General features: G+C 39.1%; 1 protein-coding gene across 2 annotated transcripts in view; it reads right to left on the reverse strand.

Moving 5' to 3' along the window:
- The window catches only part of tbc1d22b (TBC1 domain family, member 22B), a 79,370-nt gene that overhangs the window by 23,137 nt on the left and 29,320 nt on the right, over nucleotides 1–26,913 (reverse strand). For both annotated transcript variants that reach the window (XM_065270267.2, XM_065270266.2), the window contains 5 exons: nucleotides 24,381–24,446; nucleotides 21,655–21,769; nucleotides 11,213–11,319; nucleotides 9,226–9,301; nucleotides 1,649–1,776 (listed from right to left, as the gene is read on the reverse strand). In XM_065270267.2, coding sequence (XP_065126339.1) covers nucleotides 1,649–1,776; nucleotides 9,226–9,301; nucleotides 11,213–11,319; nucleotides 21,655–21,769; nucleotides 24,381–24,446 — 492 coding nt within the window. The remainder of the gene's footprint in view (nucleotides 1–1,648; nucleotides 1,777–9,225; nucleotides 9,302–11,212; nucleotides 11,320–21,654; nucleotides 21,770–24,380; nucleotides 24,447–26,913) is intronic.

Below are 26,913 nucleotides of genomic sequence, written 5' to 3' on the forward strand. Positions count from 1 at the left end.
AGATCTCTCATGCGCGCCGCGGAAGCTGTCTGTCACACACACATACACATCAACGAGCGTGGCGCACGGCCGCATGCACATGCATAACAGCACACAACTCCCGCTTAATTCAAAGAGACGATGGCGGATAGAGGAAAACGTTCAAAAGTGTGGTTATACTTCACAAGAGTTGATGCAGACAACGCTCATTGTCATACAGGTAAGTTCAACAAGATGTTTGCATGTAAGGGCGGAAACACAAGCAATCTGTCAAAGCATCTTTCAGAAGTGCATTACGTGCAGAAAGAAGCTGTGTCCCAATTCAAGGGCTGCGACCTTCTAAGCATGCGACCTTACCGAGCACTTGGTCTTTCAAGGTGGCAGCCTCAGAAGTCGGCGAAGAGAACTGAAATGAGACGGTCTAAACCTCGGAAGAACTATAATTTGCGTCACCTGCTGCACGCGCCCACCGCGCCTGTCAGGCATGTACTGTATGCTAACATCATGTTGAATCAACGTTGTTCACCTCATTTAATATAAATGTACCATCTCCCTAATTGGTTTGCTTACCTTACGTTAAAATTCTGTTGATTTCTTTTGGGAGAAATGACGTTATGCATTCAACATATTTTCTACTTGTTTTAAAATCCTAAATAAAGAAAAATCAGTATGTAAACATTTATTTGGCTAAATGCTCAGCACTTCAAGTTAGTTTACAAAATAGCCTACAGATAAATATCCTATTTAGAGTATTTTTTCTGCAGCTTTCACGCTGGTGCATTAATAAATATATTTATATTATTTAGAAATGATATCCAGAAATTAATTTGTAATGATGAAATGCAGACACATAATTAACTTAATCATGTGAACATAGGTTCATGATCAAATGTTAACATTGGCCAAAATACCGATAATTATACCGTTAAAGTACCGGACCGTTAAGCAGTATCGGTAAGAGTAGTAATACCGTTAAAACCTTAACGATACCCATCCCTATTCGACATACAACAACGTCTGAACGGTCTTCTTTCTCCACACTTGAAACACTGGGGCGTAGTTTAGCATACATCATCCGTGACCTCTTGACGTGATGACGTTTTGCGTGAGGTCGCGCTGGCGCATCACAAGACCGGATATAGACGAGAAGTTGTGGTTTAAAAGTGAATATTTTTTATTTTTCTTGTCAAAAAATCTTTCGCTAGATAAGACCTTTATGCCTCGTTTGGGATCGTTTATAGTCCTTTGAAACTGCATTCAAAAAAACTGTTAAGGGTTGAGTTAAGTGTTAAGTGTTGGGTTCCATTAAAGTCCATTAAAATGAGAAAACTCCTGGAATGTTTTCCTCAAAAAACATAATTTCCTCTCGACTGAACAAAGAAACACATCAACATTTTGGATGACATGGTGGTGAGTAAATTATCTGATTTTTTTTTTTTTAAATGGACTAATCCTTTAAGATTTTTCACATTTCACATTTATATAGTCAATCCTAGTGTTAATCTATTAAACCATACATGTGTTTATACCCTTTAACAGCTGGGCTGCATCACATTTGTGTCCTTGACACTTAACTAACCCCAGGATACTTCAAGTTGCTTTGAATAATTCTGGTTAATGACAAGCAAGGCATTTCTTAAACAACTGTGACTGTATGACGCAGAAGTACCTGGTAGGTGTCCCACAGTCTGATGGTACATCGTAAGGGCAGTTCCCTCATCAGTAGATTATTCATCCAGCGGAAAGCAAACTGCAGATACTCCACTTCACACTTCTGAAAATGCGTGTGGACATCCTCTGTGGGCACAGATAAGAAAGCAGGGAGGATTATCGCCACCGGTGGTCCTTACTACAAAGTGCAGTACTGGGAATAGACTACTGTAACCCATGCATGACCCACATTGTTCAAAAAAGCACTCTGGCCCAGAACTAAAACCCCTTAAGCTATTGTTGAATTCTCTCCACACCTGTTTCACTGAATTAACATTATAGACCCCAACATGTGTGTAATTACATTCCTGAATCGAGAGAGAGAGAGAGAGAGAGAGAGAGAGAGAGAGAGAGAGAGAAAGTTGGGAGTTCATTGATAGAGGGATTTCTGATAAGCTCTTGTTCTGCCTTTGAACAGAATAAGAATGCCGGTGCCTTTGGCTCTTGATGTATATTATTGGAAAAAAGTGACAGCTATCTAAAAGTACATTTGGACCTCCATTTAAAAACATTTTAATAATGAATTATCTTTGCAATATTACATAAAGTTTGCATCATTATAGATTATTCTGACGATGTGCACATTTAATGTTATTGGAAATTCAAAGTCTCTCTAAAAAAATAATTACAATAAATAAAAGTCAGGTCGTACCAAATCCCATGCCAATAAATAACATTAAAATACAAAATAATTCTGCACTTAAATAATTTACATCAAGACTAATGTACATAGTGTCCTTTTCTTAGAACATTTAAATCCCTGAATACAAACATACCATCCAGAATTTTTTAAAGAAAAATAATGAGTCATTAAAGCCGAGAGACTTGGGATTAAGATGTTGAAAACTCAAATTAAATGTATGCAAATTTACTACCATTTCCTTTATGCATATTGGCTTCAATTCAAGTGTCACTTTACATTTTAATGCTTAATCCTGTTCTGTATACACCAGTGATGGGAATAACGGCGTTATAAATAAATAAAAATTCTATAGTGTGCTTTACATAACTTATGATGATTGGCTTAATTTCCATTGTTAGTCCACCAGAGGCAGAGTGGTGTTTGTACACACAATGCACATGCCAGTCCAAGCAGTGATGCCAACTTGATTTAGCAACTTTCCAGACCCCTTTAGCGACTTTTTTTTTAAGTAACAAGGACAAATCTAGCGACCTTTTCTGGCATGGTTGGAGACTTTTGGAGACTGATGTGAAATCATGTATCGTTCTCTCTTCTCATCGAGCTGTGGGTGCTGGTGCTTTTGGCCCTATCCCCGTTTTAAGGCACTCACAGGCAGTCCGGTAATCGTGTCCCTCCGAGTCACACACACCCGCAATGATAGAGCGATGGCAAGTACAACGAGCTCAAAGGTAGCATTTTGCAAACTGGAAGTATAAGCAGCATTACTTTTCCCTCGTTGAGGTGAAAGGCAAGAATGTTTCTGTAACGTGCAATTTATGCCCATGAAGAAAGTGTCTCTCCATGTCTGTAATTCTGATCTAATGAAGCACCTCACATCGTCAGATGCTGCCACAAAATGTGTGGTTTCTCTTTAGTGTCCTTTTCATTTATTTAACAGATTTAGTATTGGGGGCATCCAAGTTATTTGACATATAAAAAAAAAATAAGTAACACAATAGTTACTTTCACTGGTAATTAGTTACTTTTATAATAATGTAACTCAGTAACTAACTCGGTTAGCATTTGTGAAAAGTAACTATTAACTATAATTACTTTTTTAAAGTAACATTCCCAACATTGGTACACACACACACTTCAGTAATTTACAAGATTGACAACTGCATTCTAGGTAAATACGGTGTTCGTAAATACGAATATATTTCTCCTGTGCTAATGTCCTTACATTGGATTCCGGTACAGTGTAGAATTGAATTTAAAGTGCTTTTGTTCGTTTTTAAATCGTTAAATGGACTCGCTCCTCTCTACCTCTCGGATCTGTTGTGTGAATATCGTCCAGAAAGAACTCTTCGGTCTGCCAACCAGAATCTGTTAACTGTTCCAAAGTCCAAATTAAAATCTAGGGGTGATCGAGCTTTTGCCATAGCCGCACCTAAACTTTGGAACACGTTACCGCTTCATATAAGAACATCACCAACATTACATATTTTTAAATCTTAAAAAAAACTTTTTTACAAAGGCCTATGACTTGTGATGATGTTTGTTGTCTGTTGTTTGTATATGTGTGTGTTTTTCATTATATCATTGTTCAGCACATTGGTCAAATGGAGTTGTTTTTAATCGTGCTTTATAAATAAATTGAGACTTGAATACCTGACAACGGGCTGTAATATTATTTTGGTCAAAGCAGTAAATGGAGAACGTTGCTGTGGTTACCTCTGTCAAGCATTTTCGGGAGTGAATCTTGTTTCCCACATTTAATTGCGGTTGTCAGTTCTGTAATTCTGTGGTGTGTACGGGTCAAATGATGCATTATTATTAATAAAGCATCAAACTGGCACAAATAAAATTGGCACTAGATTTTGAAAACTTTGCACAAAAGTATATCTCTTCAAAATATGCACATACAAGGCAAGCACATTAAGAGCTAAATATACTTATGTGTGATAAATGACAATAGTCCCTTTCACACATACAGGCTTTACTGGTTAATTAATGGTAAATTGCAGTTAACAGGTCATGTGTTAACAGAACCTTTCAGTGCTGCCAATTTATCAGTTATGCTATGTTTACAACAGCCGCGGTAGAGGTGGCAAGCGCGGTGGATTTACATGTAAAGTCAATGCAAAGACGCAATTACATGCGGATTATTATCCTGCAGCGTGGATGGAGTTGAAAAATCTGAATTTCGGCAGATTTCCGAGCCGCGTTAACCAATTAGGACCTTGCTGTAGTAGTAACGTGATTACAGGAAGCGAGTGGAGTGGCGGAGTCTCCGCAAAGTCGCAGAAGGCCCTGTCATGACTGATGTTTCCGCGTGAATTTCTCGAATGACTAGAATTTGACGCGCGTCTTTCATGTGCAAATGAAGCGGGTGAACTCAAATGTTCAAGCGCCCAACTACGCGCAAATGGCGCGTTTTTGTCGCCCACTACCGTGGCTGGTTTAAACGCAACATAACAGAGGTTGTAAAGGTTACTAGTATTTCCTGATAAGCGCTATGTGTGAATGGAGAATAAGGATTACCGGCATTAGAACGCACGATGTGAGAACACGCTGACAGCTTCGGGGCAATCATAATGTTTTAATACAGATGAAGCGTTTACCTGCGAACTGTTTACAGAGGTTTCCACACGCACGCTGCTTGAAGTCGAGCCCACCCGTTTAAAACAATTTGCTATCTATTTGCCGAATTGCCACGTCCTTCGCACAGCCGTTGTGAAGGCTATGTGTAAACATTACTGCTGTTAAAGACTCAGGTTGTGTCTCTTTCCCAGTTCAGTTACGCTTGAAGTCACTTTATGCTATGTTGTTTGGTGACAAGCAACTGCGCGACTGTCAGCATTTGTCAACGAAATGCAAACAACAAAATACGGACCGTGGATATGAAGTCATAACCCACCATTGTTTTCAAATGCAACTCAATGTTCGCGGCATGGGAAAAACTTCTGCTTTCTCATCGGTAGTGATGTAGTACTCGAGTCCGGTCTTGTACTCAAAACGATTTCTGCTTTCTCTGACTCGTCTCGGATTTGTTCCTTTAAAGACTTGACTCAGTCTCGGACCACAGTGGAGGAGAAGGACTCGTTATTTCAGACCGAGTCCTCGAGACCAGCGCATTTTTTTATGTTCATATAAAACAGGAGTGGGGAACCCTGGTTCAGTGGCCCTCCAGGACCAGGGTTCCCCACCCCTGATATAAAAAAACAATAATAATAAATACAATGTTGACAGGCATTATTTGAAAATGACATCCCATGGTGCAATGCAATGAAATGTTTATTTAGCTCTAGAAAAATAGGCAGAAGATGATGCATGTGGTAGGGATTTTTTTAATGATAGTAAAAGCATAGTCCATATTAAGACGTTAAGACTGCTCTCTAAACAATTCCCAATCTAGCTTAGTCTGTAGGCCTAACTGTTGATTATTAACTGGGGTGATATTAAATCATTAATATGATAACTGACATGTTTTTATGGTCTTGGTCTTGACTTGGTCTCAACTCCTACAGGACTTGGTCTCGACTCAGACTTGCTTCCTCAAAGACTCGGTCTTGACTCGGACTCGACTGTATTTAAATCAACAGACTCGGTCTTGACTTGGTCTTAACCCTTCAAAGACTCTGTCTTGACTCGGACTCGGCATAGGCGGTCTCGTCCCCATCACTACTCATTGGTATTTTGATACTGATGTGTGAATGATATCTTACTGGTAAAAAGATAAAAAGTCACTGTGTATGTGAACAGCACATTTTTGTATTTACTGGTAAAGTACCAAATTTACCAAAATGACTGTGTGAAAGAGGCTAATGACAGGTAAGGCAAATGGTTAACATCAAAACCATCATGTTAAGCATACATGACTAGTAGTACCCTCGTTTTATCAAGCCGTAAGTTAATTATCTGTTTTTAAAAGCAAACTAAAATGAAAAATGACATCAGGAGGGAACTTGTTTTTGTGATGGCCCTCACTAGTATATATCTATCACTATCTTGCCCTCTGAAACAAATTTGTTTCCCCAGGGCTCCAGCCACATTCTTCTTCCCTGTCCACTCTCTTCCATTCGCCTTCACACCCTAATCGCAGGGGCTTATGGGGAATTGATTTCTCTCCTGCACTCCCTGTTGAGACTGTGGGATCATGTTGTTTGCGGATGCTGATGGATGGAAAAGAGGCGCTCGGCGGCTTTTACCGAGAGGCTCAGTGTGGGCTGTTCAGCTTATCACACCAAACACTCAGAACAAGGGAAGAGACGTACAGATGGCATTAACACTCTCACGAAAAAACAGGAGGACGGAAACGTGTGATTCCAGGAAACAGAAACGGCCAAAAATGGCGATAAAAAAATTGCGATAAAAAATCTTCCTCATACAGTATGTATGTTACATCTTTCTATTTATAGTTCTGACAAGCTTTTTTTCAGTGCAAAGTTAAAATTAAACAGGATCATTTAAGGGACCCCAAACTTTGCTATGGGCTTTATCAGTTTTGACGTGTTTTAAACCTACCATGCCAGCACCAAGCATTTCAAATCAAAACATTTCACCCCACATTTAAAATCGTCAACTTTTCTTCCACACATGTTACTAAATCATTTATTATATCAAATAATATATATAAATAAATACATTTTTGAAGAATGTTCATGCATGCAGTAACATTTATTTTGGGTACAAGTGTGATTTATGGTGCTTTTCCATTGCATAGTACCCCACGGTTTGGTTTGGGTCAGGTCGGGTCAGCTCACCTCACTTTGGCTTGGTTTGCTTTTCCATCTAGTTTAGTGTCACTTTGCAGTGGGAGGGATTACAGGCGTGTCGTTATATTTGCGCTGTCTACTGCTGTGACATCATACAAGTGAGAGCGTCGATGTACATTCCCATACATTCATTTATTTCTCAGTCCGCCACAAAATTAAAATTGCCCACCACAAATAAATGTTTGCACATCGCGTTTATCTTTACCTCTGTCTCACATGACAGTTTTTGTACAAACACCCGTGGCGTCAGTCGACTGCGCTCCGCTGAGGCTCATTTAAGCAGGGCTTAAAAACGAAAAAAATTATCAATCGTTTCACTCCGAGCAGAATCGATATTTTAACGTTTCCGTTTTTACGTTCCTCATTGAACATTTACTTTCCGAAAACGGTTTACTTAGAAAAAATACCGGTTAATAACGTTATTTTAATTCAGGCTATACTTTAACAAATACATGCATACAGACTAATTTTCACACAAAAATAATAACATAACACATGATATAACTAAACTTCAACATTTCATTAATTGTTAAAACCACAAAAGAAATACCTGCATTCATTTTAAGTATAAACAGCTGAAAAAAACGACCCGTTTTCAACCATGTCTTTTACTGGTTGAAACCGCAGCATACTCTGCTGGATGTTTGTGTTAAATGTGCCTCTGTAAGTTACCTCAGTGATTCCCGGCTACTGTACTTCTCCCCCACATCCTTCAATATTGCAGACAGACTTGTTAAGACTAACGAATAATAACGAAAAGGAATTTCTTGGTGGCGACCCATCTAAAAAGTTATTGACAGTGGTATAAGTCCCCTGGGTTTTTTGAGTTACAGTTTGCATCTTCATATTTCCAAGCAAGTTTTAACTTAAACATACCTCTGAACTTTTGATGGGTAGCTTTGTGGTTGTTTAAGACAAATGCTATCGGGCCGGAGACTCGATGACTGCTGCGCGGGCATTTCACTCACGCTATGTGTCTGTCAAAGTCACTCTCGCTTGATGCGTCAAAGTCACATGTTGTACTGTTCAAATCATGATTGGTCACTGATAAGTACAATATTAAAGAAAACGATAAAATAACGTTATTAACCGGTTAATGGTCATTTTAAATAAACGTTTCTGTTCAGAACGATTAAAATTGATTTCGTTTTAGTTTTCGTTTTTGTTCCTGTTAAAATTTCGTTCGTTTCCGGTTTTCGTTTTCGTTCCTTGAATCGGTTCAGAGCCCTGCATTTAAGTTGCATTAAAGTTGGCCCTGTCCAAAATGGTGCACTTTATGTGGACTTTTGGTCTCGTGGCCTTAAAATGCGCGTGCTCACTTAGTCTACGAGTCTGTAGGGTGTCCCATCTGTCATTTTGATGTTTTGAAGTGAGCTCCTCACTTTTGCCCCCTTGATGCGGCCTTCAGCGAAGCCCACACTGCAGCAGGCTTCACGCACTTTACCAACCCAGAAGTCCTTGCGAAAGAGCAATCGGACCAATCAGATGACAGAAAGGAGGAGTTCACATTGACGGGCAACTTCTCTTCCTATTTCTGGCGTGACGCTCGAGTCTGTCCCACAATACAACTTCGATGCACCCACGTGGACTCGCATGAAGGGTCCCTAAAGTCTGCACTACATGATGTCATCAAAGTGTGGACCACAAGTCCATGTGCCATTTGGGACAGGGCCATTGTAAACGTGCGGGTCGCGAATGTGCCACCACAAACTGCCACAAAGTCAACAAAGTCTGGAAAAACTTTTATGGTGTTCCTGATTCTCAACTTGTGGATGTTTATCATCGCTAACGGGAGTTTGGGAACTTATAGCAGAGCACAGATGACAACAGGTTTATTTGAGACAGCGCAAGCTGCCATGAAGGTAAAGCAAATTTTGTACATTATAGCGATGACGCCGGTAGTGACGATTCTCTCAAACCAATCAGTGATCTACAGTGTTTTCGCATTACGTTTTGGTATCAGCTTGAGTCTCTTGGAACCCCGACCTAAAAAAAGTATCAGGTACTACATACTGCACCCAGTGGAAAGCCCTCAAAAGTAAGCTGAACCGACCCGACCTAAACCAAACCGTGGGGTACTATGCAATGGAAAAACGCTATTATAGACAGTAATGAAGGACACGTGATCTTTCTCACCATCTATTCTGCTGACGAGCTCCTCCAGCGCCTTCACTTTAATCTGAATCCCAGGCTGGGCGAAGGTGTAGTTGTCCTGATTGAGAAAAACAAAGGTGATATTCAGCAGCACACAAAACAATTCTTCAGTCAGTCTTTAATTCCCTGATACGTGACTGGCATCAGGACTTTAATGTTCTGCTCAACAAGCACTTTAACATGCTGCTTTGACCTCCACGTGTAAAGTGTTGCAGATAGAGTTACGCAAGAGTGATTTTATGAAGTTGCTGGGTTGCGAGAAGCATACAGAGTGCAAGAAGACAAAACGTCGTTGAAACATTTATGTGTGTCTATATTAGGGATGCACAATACAAAATAAGGGAGTAAATCAAACAATATTGGTTTTCTCCGCCAGCGATGCAATATTTGCCGATACATCATAACTTCTTCGATGCAATTACGATTCAATTCGGTTAATTTCTCGATATTTTTATATTACAGTACGTGCCTAGTTGCAGTTACATTTTTAATAACTTAGAAATGCAACCAAAATATATAACATAAACGTTTTAATTGAACTCTTTGAAAATGGCATAATCACTGTCCCAATTGGAATATTTACAACAACAAACTAACAAAAAATAAACTCCTTTTAAAAATGAATGAGTAAAAAATGGGTAAAAAGGAGCCCTTGAAACAAAAAATACATGATCATCCGCCATTGCACACCATATGTAATCTATTATAAGCCCTACAGTGGAATTTTTTTGCTTGTATCTGCCGATACCGATAATAGGCCGATACATTGATGCATCCATAGTTGATATATTTGTGTATGTATGTTATGTAGATAGATGAAAGGCACACACACGTGTAATGCACAACCTTTTGGCCACTTGAGATTTGGTAAACTAATACCAGCTGTATTACCGGAGGCACATTCATGGCAATTTCATAATAATGTTTAATTTTGTCTCTTTTCCATTGTGAGTCTTTAAGGGCCACTGGTTGTGCGCTGCAATTTGTGTTTTTGCCCAGGGGGACGACCGCACGGGAAGACAAATTCTGTGTTCTGATCCATACATGCGTTCTGCCCTTCTGCTCAGCCAATGAGAGCGACACAGCACGGCCCACGGGACGACCTGATGCAGGCCGGCACCTGACCTTTCCCTTGCCTGCAGATGAATGCCTCGACACGCTCGTCTCAATCTAACAGGGGGTCTTTCTCAAGGGAACGCCGACTAAACATATGCATCCCCCTAGTTTAAACTTCAGCTTTATTTTTTTCCCACAGTAGGCAAGCGTCTTATTCTCCAGGGTTTTAACAGAATAAAGGCACTTCGTTTTGTGTAAAATGACATAATAACCACGGCCAGGTTTTTACGTTGACTAAAATGATATAAAGCGAGATAATGGCTTTTCTTATTGTGGCATCATTATTGTATAAAGCAGCGCTCTGCAACCTTTTTGTGAACAAGGGCTCCCACAATGAATGAAACAATCTGGACCGATACATTTTTCAGAATGTTTTTGTTCTACTTGATTTTATTTTATTTTACTTGTTAATAAAAAAACACATAAAAGAAGCCAAGCTAATATAAAAAATGCAATAAATAAATATTAAAATTGAGGCTATTAATAGAATGTGCTTTGGCAACTCACAGACTCCGTGCGGGCAACCTGTTGGAGCCCACCGGTGCCCGCGGGCATTATATTAGAGCCCACTGGTATAAATGTAACTGGTTTCAGGGCCACAATGCTTATAGTGTCATATTAAATGATCTGGGACAAATTCAAGATAACCACACAAATACTGAGGTTATTTTACAGTAGCTAGAAAACCACAGCTTGGACAGCTATTGAATTGATTTTTATTCTTTTCACCAAACACAGGATTGTGGGATGCAGTAGTGAATAAAGTATACGTCTATTATTAATAAAAAGAAAATCTTTGGCTTCTTTGTGTACAGGATGTTTTCGGACACTGTGGTTAAAGACGGACACACACCTGAATCCCATCCAGCAATTTACTCATGCACCAAAAGCTGTCGGCCTCGATGTTTCTCTGCGTATCCAGGGGTAAGCTCGCCATTTCAAAATTTTCGACATCCTCCTCTGTGAAAAGAGCATGTACAGAAAACAATACACGGTTACTCACCATCATATCAAAACCAACACATACAGGATTAAAACTGAGAACTGAATCCGACTCGCTCACCAAAGCGCAACTTATTACATTTGTCATATCCAATTCGAAATGAACTGAGACCCGTTACGGTATCACATGGTGCTTGTGCACTCAGCAGTTGTATTTTCTTGCAGGCAATGCTATATGGACGCACATCTAATGCACAGGCAACACGAAGCCATTAGATCATTAGCCAGCAAACTGCATTCTTTATTCAACACATTCATCAGCTCCGTCCCCCGGTCCCGTCTCCCTCCGCAGGCTTTCCCCTCGCGGCTATGACCTTTCTCCACTCTTTAAAGACTATGTGCTAAATGACGCTGATACACATATTATGCCCCAGAGAGCCAGACCTGGCAGAAAAAGACACAGCGCGACTAATGTACAGCTCACTCTCTCAATCTCTCTCTCCCTCTTTTCGTAATAAGGATGGAGGTTTGGGGGGAGACAAGGAGCTATATTGAAGAAGCATTGAGTAAAGCGAAAAAGAGAGAGAGCTCGGGGCGGTTTGCATTCAGCCTGCACACGGCCAAAGCAATTCAGTCAATCACGCGACTGTTATTGCAGAACATGAGAGCTTGAACTGAAGATAAGCAGAAGGTCAGATGCAAGGTTGAAGCTACAATAAAGAAAACATGTACGAGATCAACTGCAGATATTCAACTAAAGCTCCCAATCTGAGATGTCATTTAAAGTCAGATTTAGGGTGCATCCTAAATTCAATACTTTAAAATGAAAGTCATGCATGTGATGCTGGTAGTAACAACGGGCATGCAAGTGTTAAAATGTAAATGTTTAGGTTTGTGCATTTAAAAACACACAGAGGGTTTACGCTTGATAACGTTTTTTAAAAAGCATAAAAATGTCAAGGGTTTTCCAACTTTTTCGTCAGCCGAATCCTCTTGAACAAAATTATTTCCTCGAAGTACTCCCTGGGTTTTTAAGTAAATATTTCAATAATTTAACAGCACTAGTGTGAGGTTTAACTAGTTACTTAGTTATTAGTTAACATAATTTAATTATTTTTTTGCAAGGGTTACTGTGGGTTTACACCAGATGCCAGTTCAACGATTTACGCGATTCGATTATAAGGTCAATAGATGCAAAGATGCAATCAGACGTGTCCTCGCGTGGGGCAATGCGATTGACGCGATATGGACGGTGCGTTTACCTCAAAAACATGCGCTATTCGTCTCAAACGCGTCTTTGCCCAAGTTGAAAATATTCAACTTAAGCAAAAATTTGCATGACACGAAGTTAAATCCCGCAAATAATCTAGAGCAAGTAACGCGATGCCTCGAGTTTGGTGTGTAGGTAGCATAAGAGTTAAAAATTGGCTGATGAATAATTAAAATGCACACATTAATGTCTAATTCTGCAAAACCTTATTCTACATCCTTAATCCCTACCAATACTTAAACTTAACAACTACTTTACTAAGTATTAATATGCAGTAATTAGGACTATTGACGAAGAGAAGTTAATAGTTAATTAATAGTGAGAATTGATCCTTAAAAAGTATGACCAGAATAATTTATGTACTTAATATGATTTATTCAAGACGTTTCTTTGCATCATATACTAAATAGTAGGGGTGCACGATTCAGAAAATTTCACGTTTCGATTCGATTCCGATTTTTAGGCTCAAGATTCGATTCAGAATCGATTTTCGATTCAAAAACGATTCACAGTATGTAAATGTAGTTTACTTTTTCCTATGTGACTGATTGTAGTAGATATACAATTTTAAAGAAAATAAACACAACAAATGAAATGTAGTTTGATATTACTTTATGTCTTTATGCAAAAATAAAAACTGTTATGAAGCAATTAGATGACCCCTTTTATCAAACTCTATTAAATACAATAATATAGTATAATAATGATAGACAGTGCAGGTCTATAGATTATAAATGTGACTGGTGTTATAATGGTTATTATTTCTATTAGATAGAGCAGTTAGCAGGAAAAGTGCCTCTCTTTCTATTTCTCTCTTGCCGATAAAAAAAAGCTAAATCCACTCATTATTTCAGACTCAAAAGTCTACTTGCTGTCCCAGTGACAGGGGACTTTACATTACATCTTTGCTTTTTGTAAATCTTGAGTCAGCTTGAGCGTTTGCTCGTTCATTGCAATAGGTTTTAGAAAATATATGGTTTATTAATAATAATAGAAAAGAGCCAGCTTTAGCGCGGTAGCGCTCACGGCCACTCTCCGTTCGACTCAGGTTTTACACACAATATTAATCAGACTCGGGACCCGGAGTAATTAAATATAACTGACCCGGACCCGACTGACCATTTCAAATACAAACCCGGAACCATATGGGCCGCGGCTGCTCCGTGAAGTCCTCTAATTTCGACATTTTCGGCTGCCCTGAGAATTTTCGCTTGTTTGTGTTTCAGCTCAGACCTCTACAATGGGTTTAATGGTGCACTGGAACAATCCTTCCTAAAATGCATTAAACTTTTGTTTACAAAGACGTGAAACTCACCGAGTGGTCAGGGGTGTTCACTGGTATGCTCACACAAAAATCGCTGCAAAAGACGCATTCCAACAGGTTTTATCGAAGTTTTTGCCAACTCCATGGACTTGTATTAGATGTCCTGTGAGGTACGGTATTACTCCGCGCCAGGAACTTTGTTTCTATTCTTGCAATTGGCAAAGGCGGATTAGCGCCACCACCTGGGCTGGAGTGTTTATTATTCAAGCTCTAAGCGGAAGAATGTACGGGTGTGAGGCGTTTGGGGAAATAGGTCCACAAGTTAACAACGAATGCTAAAACAGCTGTTGGAAAGGATCTTTTGCAGCGATTTTTGTGTGAGCATATCAGTGAACACCCCTGACCACTCGGTGAGTTTCACGTCTTTGTAAACAAAAGTTTAATGCATTTTAGGAAGGATTGTTCCAGTGCACCATTAAACCCATTGTAGAGGTCTGAGCTGAAACACAAACACGCAAAAATTCTCAGGGCACCCGCAAATGTCGAAATTTCAGTCAAAACCGTTCTATTTCACCATAAACAATCTGAAAACAGGGCTTTAAGTCTAAAATACCGAACTTGTCCTTTAAGTAACTTATTTAAAGGAACAGTATGTAGGATTGTGGCCAAAACTGGTATTGCAATCACAAAACTTGTGGCTAAAACTGGTACTGCAATCACACAACTGGTGGCCAATACACAAAATGACAACATAAACATCAGTTGAGGGCTGTAACTTTTTAAATGACAATATCCTGGCCGGACCACTGTTGTCGGTGATATAAGTATTTGAAATGAAAATGATTTCTTAATGTCTAGTGACATATCAGGGCCATTTTATGATGAATTGATATACATTTCTTACATACTGTTCCTTTAACACTGAATAGCACATTTGCAGGTTAAAACATTTGTCATATGATTTAAAGTTTACATTAGTAGTATTTTACATGGTAATATATTTATTTTTCATTAGCTCATGAACCCCCGGCAAGAACCACCAGGCGTTTGCGAACCCTACGCCCATGTCATCTTATTTTTTATGTACTACAATTTGGAAAGCACTAATCATTTTGCATACTACATTAATATGTATAGTATGCAAATACAATAATAATGTGAAATATATTTGCAGAATGATAATCACAATTGTGAAATAGAGGCTTTATATTGTTGACACAAATTTAGACACATTAAAAGAGAATAATAAAAATAAACATGGCGCAATTAACAAATAAAAAATGAATGGTTCTTATGCTTCACTGGTGTTTGGTGAACTTGGATCGGTCGAGCACCTCTCCGTTCAAACTCTCCGAAAGGAAACTGTCAGGAAACCTCTGCATTGCAGCAAGATGAACAGCTGAAGTGTGCCGGGTAAGAGCCAGGGTAGGATTCAAGTAAAAAAAACAGATTGAGAAAGACAGGAAGGATTGGCAGAAAGAAAAACTGGTAAAGCGAAGTAAATAGCCCTCTTTGACCACAAATGAAGCGTGCGGTGCCCTGCCGGTCACGGGTTGTGCCATATGTCACTGGCCACAGCGCCCGAGACATTCCTGATCCATTTAGTCTTCCACATTTCCACATCATTCACTGGGCTGCTGTGTAAAGCGGCTTTATAGTATGCAGGGAAATCCTGTTTGTGCCATAAAAAGAAGCTTTGTCGCTTTGTTTTCTCACCGGTTAGGTAAAGGAGTCATTTTGGTGTGGCTACCTACCAGAACTTCGCACTTGGCATGATTTCTAAGGCCTCGTACACACTACATATAAATTTAGTTGTCACTTCACCTTTTAATGCTTAATCCTGTTCTGTACACACACACACACACACACACACACACACACACACACACACACACACACTTCAGTCATTTACAGGACTGACAACCGCATTCTCCAAACAAATTAACTAGTTCCAACCGCATTTACAGAAACTCTGTGTACATAACCCAACTGAACGACTAGTTGTTGATGAAGTATTTAAACGTGCATCATGGACATGACAGGTCTCTCTTCTGAAAAAAAGTGGCGAAATACAGCGACCAAGAAAAATCCAATAATAAATTAAATTAAATCCAAATGCTTTACCTCAAAGATCAAAATATTGGGACTGGCAGCTTCTCTCTTTAATAACACCAAAAACCTGATCGCTTCATGAGCCAAAAGCCATAAACGGTTAAGTGCCATAACGGGTATGCAAGTACAAAAAGACGAGGACCTGGCAACACTGCAAGACGGCGCTCTGTGGAGCGTACAATACACAACGCCAAGACGAAGAGACTTATTGAAAAACATAACGCTGTAATATTATTTTGGTCAAAGCTTTGAGTGATAAACACGCGAGATGGCAGACCATTGCTTTGTGTCAATCGTCACATTTTCAGGAGCGAGTCTTGATCCGCACAGACATGGAACGATCATTTAGGGGATTCACTCAAGCATTTAAATGTTTCAGACATTTTCTCACACAAAGTTATAGTTTGACTTTTAAAGACTTTGAATAAAGTACACAATATGAATCCCTATGATTAAACTTTTGAATTCGTGTTGATTACTATGATCGTAGCTCCTAAACGGTGGTTCTTCGTCGTAAAGTGAGAAAGATTCAAAGGTGGCCGTTGCCAAGGTCCTGTGATCAAAAATAGCCTGCGATCAAATTATCCTACGACCTACACCTACTGAGTAGCCAAGGAAAATTATATGATTGATCAACACAAGATGCCCCTAAAAAATAAATACGTTTTACTACAATAGACATGATGAACAGTGTAATCAATCATTTTTAAAGGATTGAAGTGTTAAACAAAAAAGATTTGATACATTTCACCATGCACACTGTGTTTCAATTGAAACAGTGAAATACGGCCGGCATGTGACATGTGGTGTAGTCGCACAAGTTTATATTTTTATGGCATTCCAAAGCTCAAACTGGATCCAAAAGTTACACACAAAGATGTTTGGCAGCCCACGCAGCCCTCTTTCTGACTCTGCTTCTGGTTTATCAGCCGTCATTAGTTGTGTACAGTAGAAAGCGACTTTAAAAGGAACTACTAGAAGGGTGGAACGATAAGTCGTGCAACTGCGCGTTTTCTGAATGAATAAATTTAAATGAATTACGGTGAAATGCCGCCACATCCAAAAACCAGAGGGCGCTCTCATGCAGAAACTTCCTTTGTGCCACAGAAGAAGAACCATTACAAACACTATTCCAGGGAATGTTTATAAAAATATATTTATATTGCTGTTCTTTAAATAGTTTCAGGTATTTTCATGATATAAAGAATATTTTGAATGATTGTGTTTGACGAGTGTTGCTTTTTTAAATGCACGTTGTAAACGATTTTAGATTGATAAGGACTTCCTACTGATCAAAGACCTGTAGTACACGCACAAGCTGTGCATGAAACGCAGAATCAAAGTCTTGCGATTCAGAATCGATTTCAGAGGGGTCTTTTTAATGGGAAATGCAATGCATCGTCACAGCTCTAAACCATGCTGATTTAAAATCAGACAAAGTGACCGGCGGGCTGAATAAAGATGATTGGAGAGACGCATTTGGCCAGTAGCCCACCAGTTGACTAGCCCTAGCCTAAAGTTACTGGGTTAAAAATGAATCCGTTGTGATTATAAATAAATTCAGTCATCTACTGAACATTGATGTCTTTTATTCTGCTGCTGTAAAGAAAGAAATAAGAAGCTATGCGTTACTGATTTTACCCCCTAACCGTGACACAAACAGTAAGATTTGACTTGTGGCTCAATGCTCGCAATCAAAAACACCATCAAACTTACAACAAACTTGTCTCAGAAAAACTATTAATCTAACACTAAAACTCCAACCTAACTGCGCAAATAACGGCCCATAAACAAGAAAGGTAATAAAAAGGTGAGAATATCACACATCCCCTACCATAATAAAAATCAATGTACGTGAGAAAGCAAGAAATATATATAGAGAGAGAGGGCATTGATGCTTTACAGAGCAGATTTCCCCGCTGTCCTTTTTGCTGTCAGGGTAAATGTGATGATTTACCCTTTGAGAATCTCCTCTCACTCTCTCGCCCGGTCTCTCTCTCCACTTCAAATCCTTTGGTGCATCAATACCAACACTTTAAACCGAAGGGCGCTGTGACTCTCCTACCTGCTGGCTACTCTTTAAACAGTGATGGGAATAACGGCGTTATAAGTAATTGGCGTTAGTAACTGCGTTATTTTTTTCAGTAACGAGTAATCAAATAAATTACTGTTTCCCCCGTTATAACGCCGTTATCGTTACTGACATTAAAATGCTGCGCGTTACTAAAATTGATCTAACTGTAGTGATTTTCACCCGCGTATGCTCACTCTCTCAGCCAAACACTGATTTTCTCGTGTGTGTGTGTTGGGAGAAACATAACTGATGCTGATTGGTGTGTCTGTGTGTTAGAGGGGGTGGGAGAACCACATAGCTGATGGTGATTGGCTTAGTCTCCAACGTTAGCCAACCAAAGGCAGAGTTCACAAACAGGCACGCCCACTCGCACAGTCCGACTGAGTCTGAGCGAGCGAGCAGTGTAAAAAAGTCTGAGCAACTTTGTCACTTTGTCGCTAGATTTAGCAACTTTCTATCACTTTAGCGACTTTATAGGACAAATCTAGCTATCTTTTCTGACGTGGTTGGAGACATTTGTAGACTGACATGAAAATACGCGTCGTTTTCTCTTCTCAACGAGCAGCGGTGCTGCTGCTGATTGTGCCCCATCTCAAAGCACTGACAGACAGCCCGGTCATCGCGCATCAATCACTCCGAAAACACCGGCGACAGGGTGATGGCAAGTACAACAAGCGCAAAGGTAGCGATCGCAAACACGAAGTATAAAGCACTACTTTTCCATTGTTGAGGTGAAAGGCAATAATGTTTGTGTAATGTGCAACTTATGCCCATGAAGAAAAACTCTCTCCACGTCTGTGGCAAGTAATTCTGATCTAATAAAGCACCTCAAATCGTCACATGCTGCCAAAAAATTTGTGATTTCTCTTTAGTATTCATTTTAGTCATTTAACATATTTAATTTGTAAGGGGTATTCAAGTTATTTGAAATATTAGATTTTTTTAAGTAACGCAGTAATTACTTTTCCTGGTAATTAATTACTTTTATAATAATGTAACGCAGTTACTAACTCAGTTACTATTTTTGAGAAGTAATTAGTAACTATAACTAATTACTTTTTTAAAGTAACGTTCCCAACACTGTCTTTAAAGCACTACTCGCTGATATCGAGCTAAGTGTGAAGAGCCAAAACATATCTGCACCTTCTCTCTCTGAGGACGGCCTCTGCTGAAAACCAAAAAGCGAGCAGAGGAGCCCTAGAAAACCACCGAGGCGTGCCGTCCGAAAGAAACGGCAGTGGGCGGAGTGAAAACCTGTGACTTTGAAGCCGTTAACGCCTGCCACTAGCCGCTTCTTGGCCCTTAGGTGCTCGTCGCACGACGGAGCGGGGAGGGCGCCTCGCGGGTGTCAACCTCTCTCTTTTATCTCCCGTCAACAGCGTGTTGGGATCATGAGGTTCGTTCAGACGCATCGATTGACGGGTCGAGCCCCCCGCCGTGAGCTCGGCACCCTTCCATGCTTCTGTAAACACTCAAATCCAGAGGATCAATGCGGCTCATTCATCCTGCGGCATTGAATGAGCCGCACGGCGAATCCCAAACACGCACGCATTCACAAATAAATTAGAAACAGAAAGGCTTTGGTATGAAAAATCAGCTTTTCAGTAAATGAGCTTTGTGAAGAAAAGAGGGATGATGAAAAGAGAGAAAGAAGTGCGGGCGTGCGAGCGAAGGAGGGAGAAAAAGAGAAATCGATTGGTGATCCAGGTAATCTGTGGGTATGTCCTGGTGTCATTGCAGTAGCAGCACGGCGGTGAGATCAATGAGCCTGCTGTTGTTCTTCTGTAATCCTTAACTATCCATAAGTAATTAACCTTCAGATGAGACGACAGGAAATAAATACAGAAGGGAGGGGCAGAGCGCTGGTGAAGAGAGAGAATAACAATGAGGAGATGAAGAAAGACTATTTTCTGTCTCTCTCTCTCTCTCACTACCCTATATCACTCTTTCGGTCTCTCTCCCTCCAACAGTTTTCCATCCTTGTATATATTTTCCTCTATGCATTTATCATCCCTCATTTATCGTCTCTTTTAACTCATATCGTTTCATCTATCTGCCTGTCATTCTTCTCTTTCCTTATTCTCTCACTGTCTATCTTTCCTTCTTTCTGTCCGTCTTATCTCTCCCAACTGTCGTTCTCTTTGTGTCTTGTCTGCCATCCCTCTCTGTTTCTCTGTCATCTGTCTTTCTCTCTCTTTCAATCTTTCCTTCTGTCTGTCTTTCGTCCCTGTCTCTGTCTCTCTCTTTTGTGTCTATCTTACTTCTGTCTGCCACTCATCTGTCTTTCTCTCCCTGTCTATCTTTCCATCTGTCTGCCCTTTCTACCCATCTGTCTTTCTTTACATGTATATCTTTCCCTCTATGCCTCTGTCATCCCTCTCTATTTGTCTCTCTTCCAACTGTCTTTCTCACGGTCAATCTTTCCTTCTGTCTCCGTATGTTTGACTTTCGTCTCTCTTTTCTGCCACCATTTGTCATCCCTTTCTACTCAACTGTCTTTCTCTCCGTGTCTATCTTTTCTTCTATCTGCCCTGTCTGTCATCCCTTTCTACTATCTGACTTTTCCTCCTTGTATATCTTTTTATTTGTCTTCCTATCTTTCCTCTCTTTTTGTCTTCCTCCCTATCTGTCCATCATTCCTTCTGTCTGTCTGCCTGTATGTCTGTCTCTTCCAGCTGTCTTTTCTTTCCATCCCTGTCGATCTTTCCTTCGGTCCATCACCGTCTCTCTTTCATCCCTTTGTCTGTCTCTCTTTTTGTGTCTATCTTTCCGTTTGTAATCCCATTCTACACATCTGACTTTTCCTCCCTGTACTGTATATATTTACATTTCTCTTTGCCTATCTTCTCCTCTTTTCGTCTGTCTGTCTGTCTGTCTATCTTTCCTTCTGTCTGTCTGCCTTCACATCCGTTTCTTTCAACTGTCTCTTTCTTTGTGTATATCGTTTTATTGGTTTGCCTATCATTCCTCTCTGTCTTTCTCTCTGTCAATCTTTCCTTCTGATTGCCTCTGTCGGTCTTTCATCCATCTGTCTATCTGTCTTTTTGCATCTATCTCTTCAGTCTATCTCTATGTGTCTTATCCAGCTCTCCTTCTCTCCCTGTATATAGTTTCATCACTTTCTTCTTGTCTATCTTTCCTTCTCTCTGCTCATCTGTCTGTCTCTCATAGCTGTCTATTTTTCCTCCGTCTCTGTTTAATCTCCCAGCTGCCTTCTTTTCTGTCTATCTTTCATTGTGTGTTTGTCAACCATCTCGGTTTTCTTTCCGTGTCTGTCTTTCCTTCTCTTTCTCTCTTTCATTTGCTGACCTCCTCACTTCTTCTTTGTCTTTTTCTCCACACCTCTCCGTCAGGTCTTTACAGCTTCTTTTTAAAATATAATTAATATTCTGTATTTGTGCATCTGGCATATTTTCCTAAAGGTTAATTTCACCTGACAGAATATTGTCAGTTTGTTTACATCCATATAACCGTTTTCCACTCCTGTCTGTCAGTCAAGTGCCTGTCTGTCAAAACATCTCAGACATTGACAGATGACAGACACCAATGCATCTATTAGCCAAGCAAACAATCAGTATCAAGTGGGCCTACCGAGTCGTGTTTAAAGCAATAAACTACAAGGCACATACTCACCTACAAATTCAGAAAGGAAAACCACAAAAAAAGGTGTAACCAGGTCATTAATGCCTTGCACGTATCCGCTCGCCGGGTGACGGATGGCCCAGATGAACAGAATCCTTTCAAACACCTGAAAAACAAGCAATCCCCTTCAATGACACAAAATGATTCATTTCTCAAATGGACTGTGATTATCATTAAGGCTTTTATAGCTCATTTTTGCTTAATTTACAGCCACAGGCCCATTCAATCACATGGTATATCTGTATCTTTAAATCCAGTCACTTTCCAGGGTTGTGTGTCATTCGAAACAGAACTGAGAATGTCTATTAATTCAAACTCAATTTCTAAATTTAAGTTGAATGTGAATTAATCCCCATGACAAAATGCTTTATTGTTTCCTTTGCTTTGGATAAAAGCATCTCCTAAATCCTAAATGTAAATTTAATTTATTCAAGTAAAATTCAAATTAAATATTGTACATCGCCGGGGACGCACTTAACAATGAGCTGAAACCTTTCTGGTGAAGAGCATTGCGTTAGCATTGCAAAGGTCACGGCTTCGATCCCCAGGGAGCAAATGTACTGATAAAAAATGTATAGATTGAACGATGTGATTCATTTTGGATTAAAGCAGTGGTTCCCAACCTCTTTCACTTCAAGGCCCCCTAGTTGCCCACAACAATATTTGAAGGCCCCCCACTCACTCAATTTTTTCCAAAAAAAAAAATAACTAGAGCTAAATGTTAAGTATTTAAAAAAACTTTTAAAGGGGACATATAATAAAAATCTGACTTTTTCCATGTTTAAGTGCTATGATTGGGTCCCCAGTGCTTCTATCAACCTAGAAAATGTGAAAAAGATCAACCCAGTAACTTAGTTTTGGTAAACCATTCTCTGTAAGCATGTAAAAAATAAGTCATTGAAATTTGGCTCCCCTTGTGATGTCATAACGGGATCTTATTATAATAATATCGCCCCTTAATCTGCATTATCCAACCATGGCACTGCCATTTAGTTCAGAGAGAAAGAGAGAGAAAAAATAATTCACAGCACAATTGAGTTTCAATCTCAACAAACCACAATTATAGCGATCAGTGTTTGCATTTCAACAGCTCATTTGGGTGATTCTCGCGAAATTAGACTTATGAGGTGTCATGAAACATTTTGATAATAAAAGTAAATGCATACAGATACAAACATCTTTTCATGTACAATTTTGCACATGACATCATGCAAACCAATTTTGTTGTTTTTTCACATTTAAGGGGAAAATATTCATTACCGTAATGTGTCCATGACTGAATTTGGGTTCTTTGACATGGAAATATTTATAATTAAAAAAATAAAAAGCTTCAGTGCATGTAATACTATAAACATTTCCAGTAAAGAAACATGTGGTATTTGGTGATCATTTGATAAATGTGGAGACAATAATAAGGAATATAAATGTGTCCAAGAAAAATTTTCTCATCCTCCACAACAATTTTAAATCATTGTTTAAGCCCTCAAGGAACTAACATATTCAACAACAAAAAAATGACATAATTGACTGTGACACTCAAGATGGCTACCAGGTAAGCAGTTCTTATTTTTTCTCTGCAGATAAAAGTTAAAATTTTGTTTGTCATAGTACCTAGGCAACTTTTTAGTTCTCATTACCGAAACAAGAGTTTGTAAATGCATATATTTAATGTAATATCATGTTGCGGTAATGATAATGTTTTATAATGATAATCTAAAATAATTTAAATAATTCTATAAGAAATATTTTTTAAATACTCTAAAAATAATGATTATAGTAAATTCAGACCTTAATCTTATATGTGCAAAAAAAAAATAATGGCTTCAAGGGCTTTTAAAAAAGATCTGATGCTGGACACCTGGATTTTGTGAGAATAAGCCATTTGCATTTTAAAGGACACACAAAAACGGCACACACATACAGTACAAAGTGGAAATTTAAACATATTATTATAAATTATCTGTGGGGTATGTTGAGCTAAAACTTCACATATGTAGTCTGGGGACACCAAAGAGTTATTTTACATCTTAAAAAAGTCCTCTTGTAAAATATTCCCATTAAGGACTGACAATGGTTGGCTCATATATTTTCAAACTAGGATTTTTAAACACCACTACTAAACCAAACTTAAACTGACAGGAAATAATCATATAGGTCATGAATAAACAACCTTTATAAGCAATCTGAAAGTAGTACAGCATATCCCCGACTTTAGAGAAATATAATTTGATGTGTGTATTCTTCATTTTTTTTTTTCTTTTTTTTGAGTCAAAATTCTTTTACTATATACTTTTTGTCAAAAAAAGCATAACTAATCTATTTTCCGACTGTGTTTATCTTCTAGATTAATTAAATTCCTATTTCTGTCCTTCTGATTTGAATTTCAATAAGACAAACTCCAGCTCAGTTTAAACACTTAAAATTTTGCCCAACCCTACTTGGTTACAAGCATTTTTCACTTCTCTGCATGTTAAAACCCCCACAGCACCCCCTGCTGGTAAGCATGCGGTGACACAAAGCTGAATTAGAGCGATAGGTGTTGACTGACACAAATGAAAAATCTATCAACAACAGCAAACTCTCCTCTCAGCTTTGTGAAGGCATTAGATGTGTGCTGCTTGTTGCCTGAGATCAGGCCTTTTGTGTGCCGCTTGTGGGCGTCTGATACAGGCGGTCGTGAGATTCAGGTGTTGATGCAGAAGAAGATTATCACTCACCTCCTGCACAAGAGATTGCTGGAACAAAGGAATCAAAGGGTTTGTCCTCGGGATATCGGTGTGAATCTGTGGAAACACACACAGGGACACACGCGTAAGCTCCAACACACATCCACACAAACTGCTTACCGACTCGGTGTGCCAGAAACACGGGTGACCCGGGTGAAAATAAGAAAGTAAATCAATAACCCCCAAAGCACTAAATTGAGTTACACGTGCCTTTTTCCTTCCAGTAAATGGAAGAAAGCACGAGGGCCCAAACTGCACGCCGTATCGATCCGGTACGTAACGAGTAATTCGTAAAACCTGAATGATGAAAACGTGCAACGCCGTGTCCTTGTTCTTCGTATTCTCCCTACCGTCACTATTTCCTCTTGTGACATATTATTTAAAAATGGCTCTGCAGTAATGCGGGTCACTGGACGGCCAATGAAGTGCAGTACACTTGTATTCACCGCCGTTCTCTGCCCTCTCCTGACTGTGACCACACTAAAAGGTCACTTAATGTTTCTCTCCAGACAGCCAGGGGCCAGTCCAACAGCTACGTACCACCATATAAATCCTTTTAAAGGTCTGTGTCCGATTTGTACCGCAGTAGATGAAATGAAAGGCTGGGAGCCGACGGGCCCTGAGAGGAGAGGAAGCAGGGAATAGCAATCGACTACCAGTCCTGCACCATTAACCTGAGTTTTACAGCCCATAAGCATATTGATCTCAACTCACAATTCTGGTTGTGTTACAACAGCTATCTGTAGCTTTCTGCCAGCTATAACCTTCACTGTCTCGGGATGACGTAGGGATTTTTCTGTTTAGTGGGGTGCGGTGTCCTTCAGTGACATCTGTCCTTGGGGAATCAAAAACTATTCAGAAGTGGAAATCAAAAGCTTTTTGTTTAAAAAATAAAGTGAAAAGACAATGCAATTGGCATTAAAGTAGAATTTTCATCCTTAAAGTGAGACTGCAGCCAAATCTTAAAATGATTTATTTACCCTCAAGCAATCCGAGAAACATATGTCCATCTTTCAGATGAATACATTTGGAGTTATTTAGTAAATGTCCTTGCTTTTGTCCAAGCGTATAATGACATTAAAGCCCAAAAAAGTGCATCCATCCTGCACAGCAACATCCACCCATCTCTAAGGGGTTAATAAAGGTCTTTAGCGAGTAAGCAATGCAATTTTGTAAGAAAAATCTCCGTATTTTAAACTTTATGAATAATAATAATAATTGGCTTCCGAAACCGACGGCATCTTAGTCTCAAGCAATTCACAAAAGTCACTGCGTACCTATGGCTACCAACGCTCACTACGCTAAAACTCTTTTGTGAATCATGTAATTTTAAAATATGAATTTTATTTAAAGGAACAATATGTAATTTTTAACACTAGGGTCGCTAAACAATAACAACAACGGCCCTAGCTTAATGATGCTGTTAACTCTTTCCCCGCCATTGACAAGATATCTCGTCAATTAAGAGAAACGCTCCCCTGCCAATGACGAGGATTTCCAGCATATTTTTTTACAGTGGACATTTTCTGTTTCATCATCAAAATTTAAAGAAACAGCTTACCTGTTTTGTAGTTTAACTTTTGATTAGCACCCTGTTTTAATATGAGACGCAGAGCACCTAGCCCGTTCGGCTAAATTGCATGCGCAAGCATGGCCAGCAGGAAATAGCGCAACATCTATACAATGAAAAGCAATCCAAAATGTACAGATTTAAATTAGATCAGAATTTACGGTAACACTTTAGTATGGGGAACACTTATTGATTATTAATTATGACACTTGCCTTAGTAAACTCCCAATTTAGTGCTAATTAATAGCTAATAAGGTAGTTGTTGTAGACGTTAGGTTTAGGTATTGGATTGGGTTAAGGGATGTAAAATATGGTCATGCAGAACAAGGCATTAATATGTCCTTTATAAGCACTAATAAACCGCTAATATGTAAGCTAATAAGACACTAGTTAAAAGTGAGAATTGGTCCTTATACTAAAGTGTTACCGAATTTACGTTTTTTAATAAATACAATTTTTAATAAAATAAGAAGTAACAAAGTGCAGAACAAATGTGCAAAATGCCCCAAGTGCACCGTAACAAAACACAAGCCAAATAGTTAAATCAGATAACCCAGAGTGATTTATAAATAAAATAAAGAAATTATTAAAGAATGAAAGTATAGACAGAATTGCCAGCTTTGTCTTTTAAATGTAGAAACAAAGAGGCCATGGTTTATTAACGTAGGAACATCTTATGGACGTGTAGCCCTGTCACAGGGGTTGTTGGGTTTATTAACGCATTTTAAAAATATTTATTGAAAGCTACTTCAGATTTTATTTGCATAGCATTATCATAACATGCTGTATATTAATATATTAGGAAAAAGCTGTTATATGTGAAATCAGAAAATGTGTGCACCCATATACGGCCAAAATTGAATGATCCTCATTTTATAACACATTTTGCGACGATTTGACTGTGAGATTGGTAGTCGAATCAGGCTTCTCCTATCGATGCATCGAATCTTCGAC

The sequence above is a fragment of the Paramisgurnus dabryanus genome, chromosome 11 (genome assembly GCF_030506205.2).
Source record: "Paramisgurnus dabryanus chromosome 11, PD_genome_1.1, whole genome shotgun sequence".
Lineage (NCBI taxonomy): Eukaryota > Metazoa > Chordata > Actinopteri > Cypriniformes > Cobitidae > Paramisgurnus > Paramisgurnus dabryanus.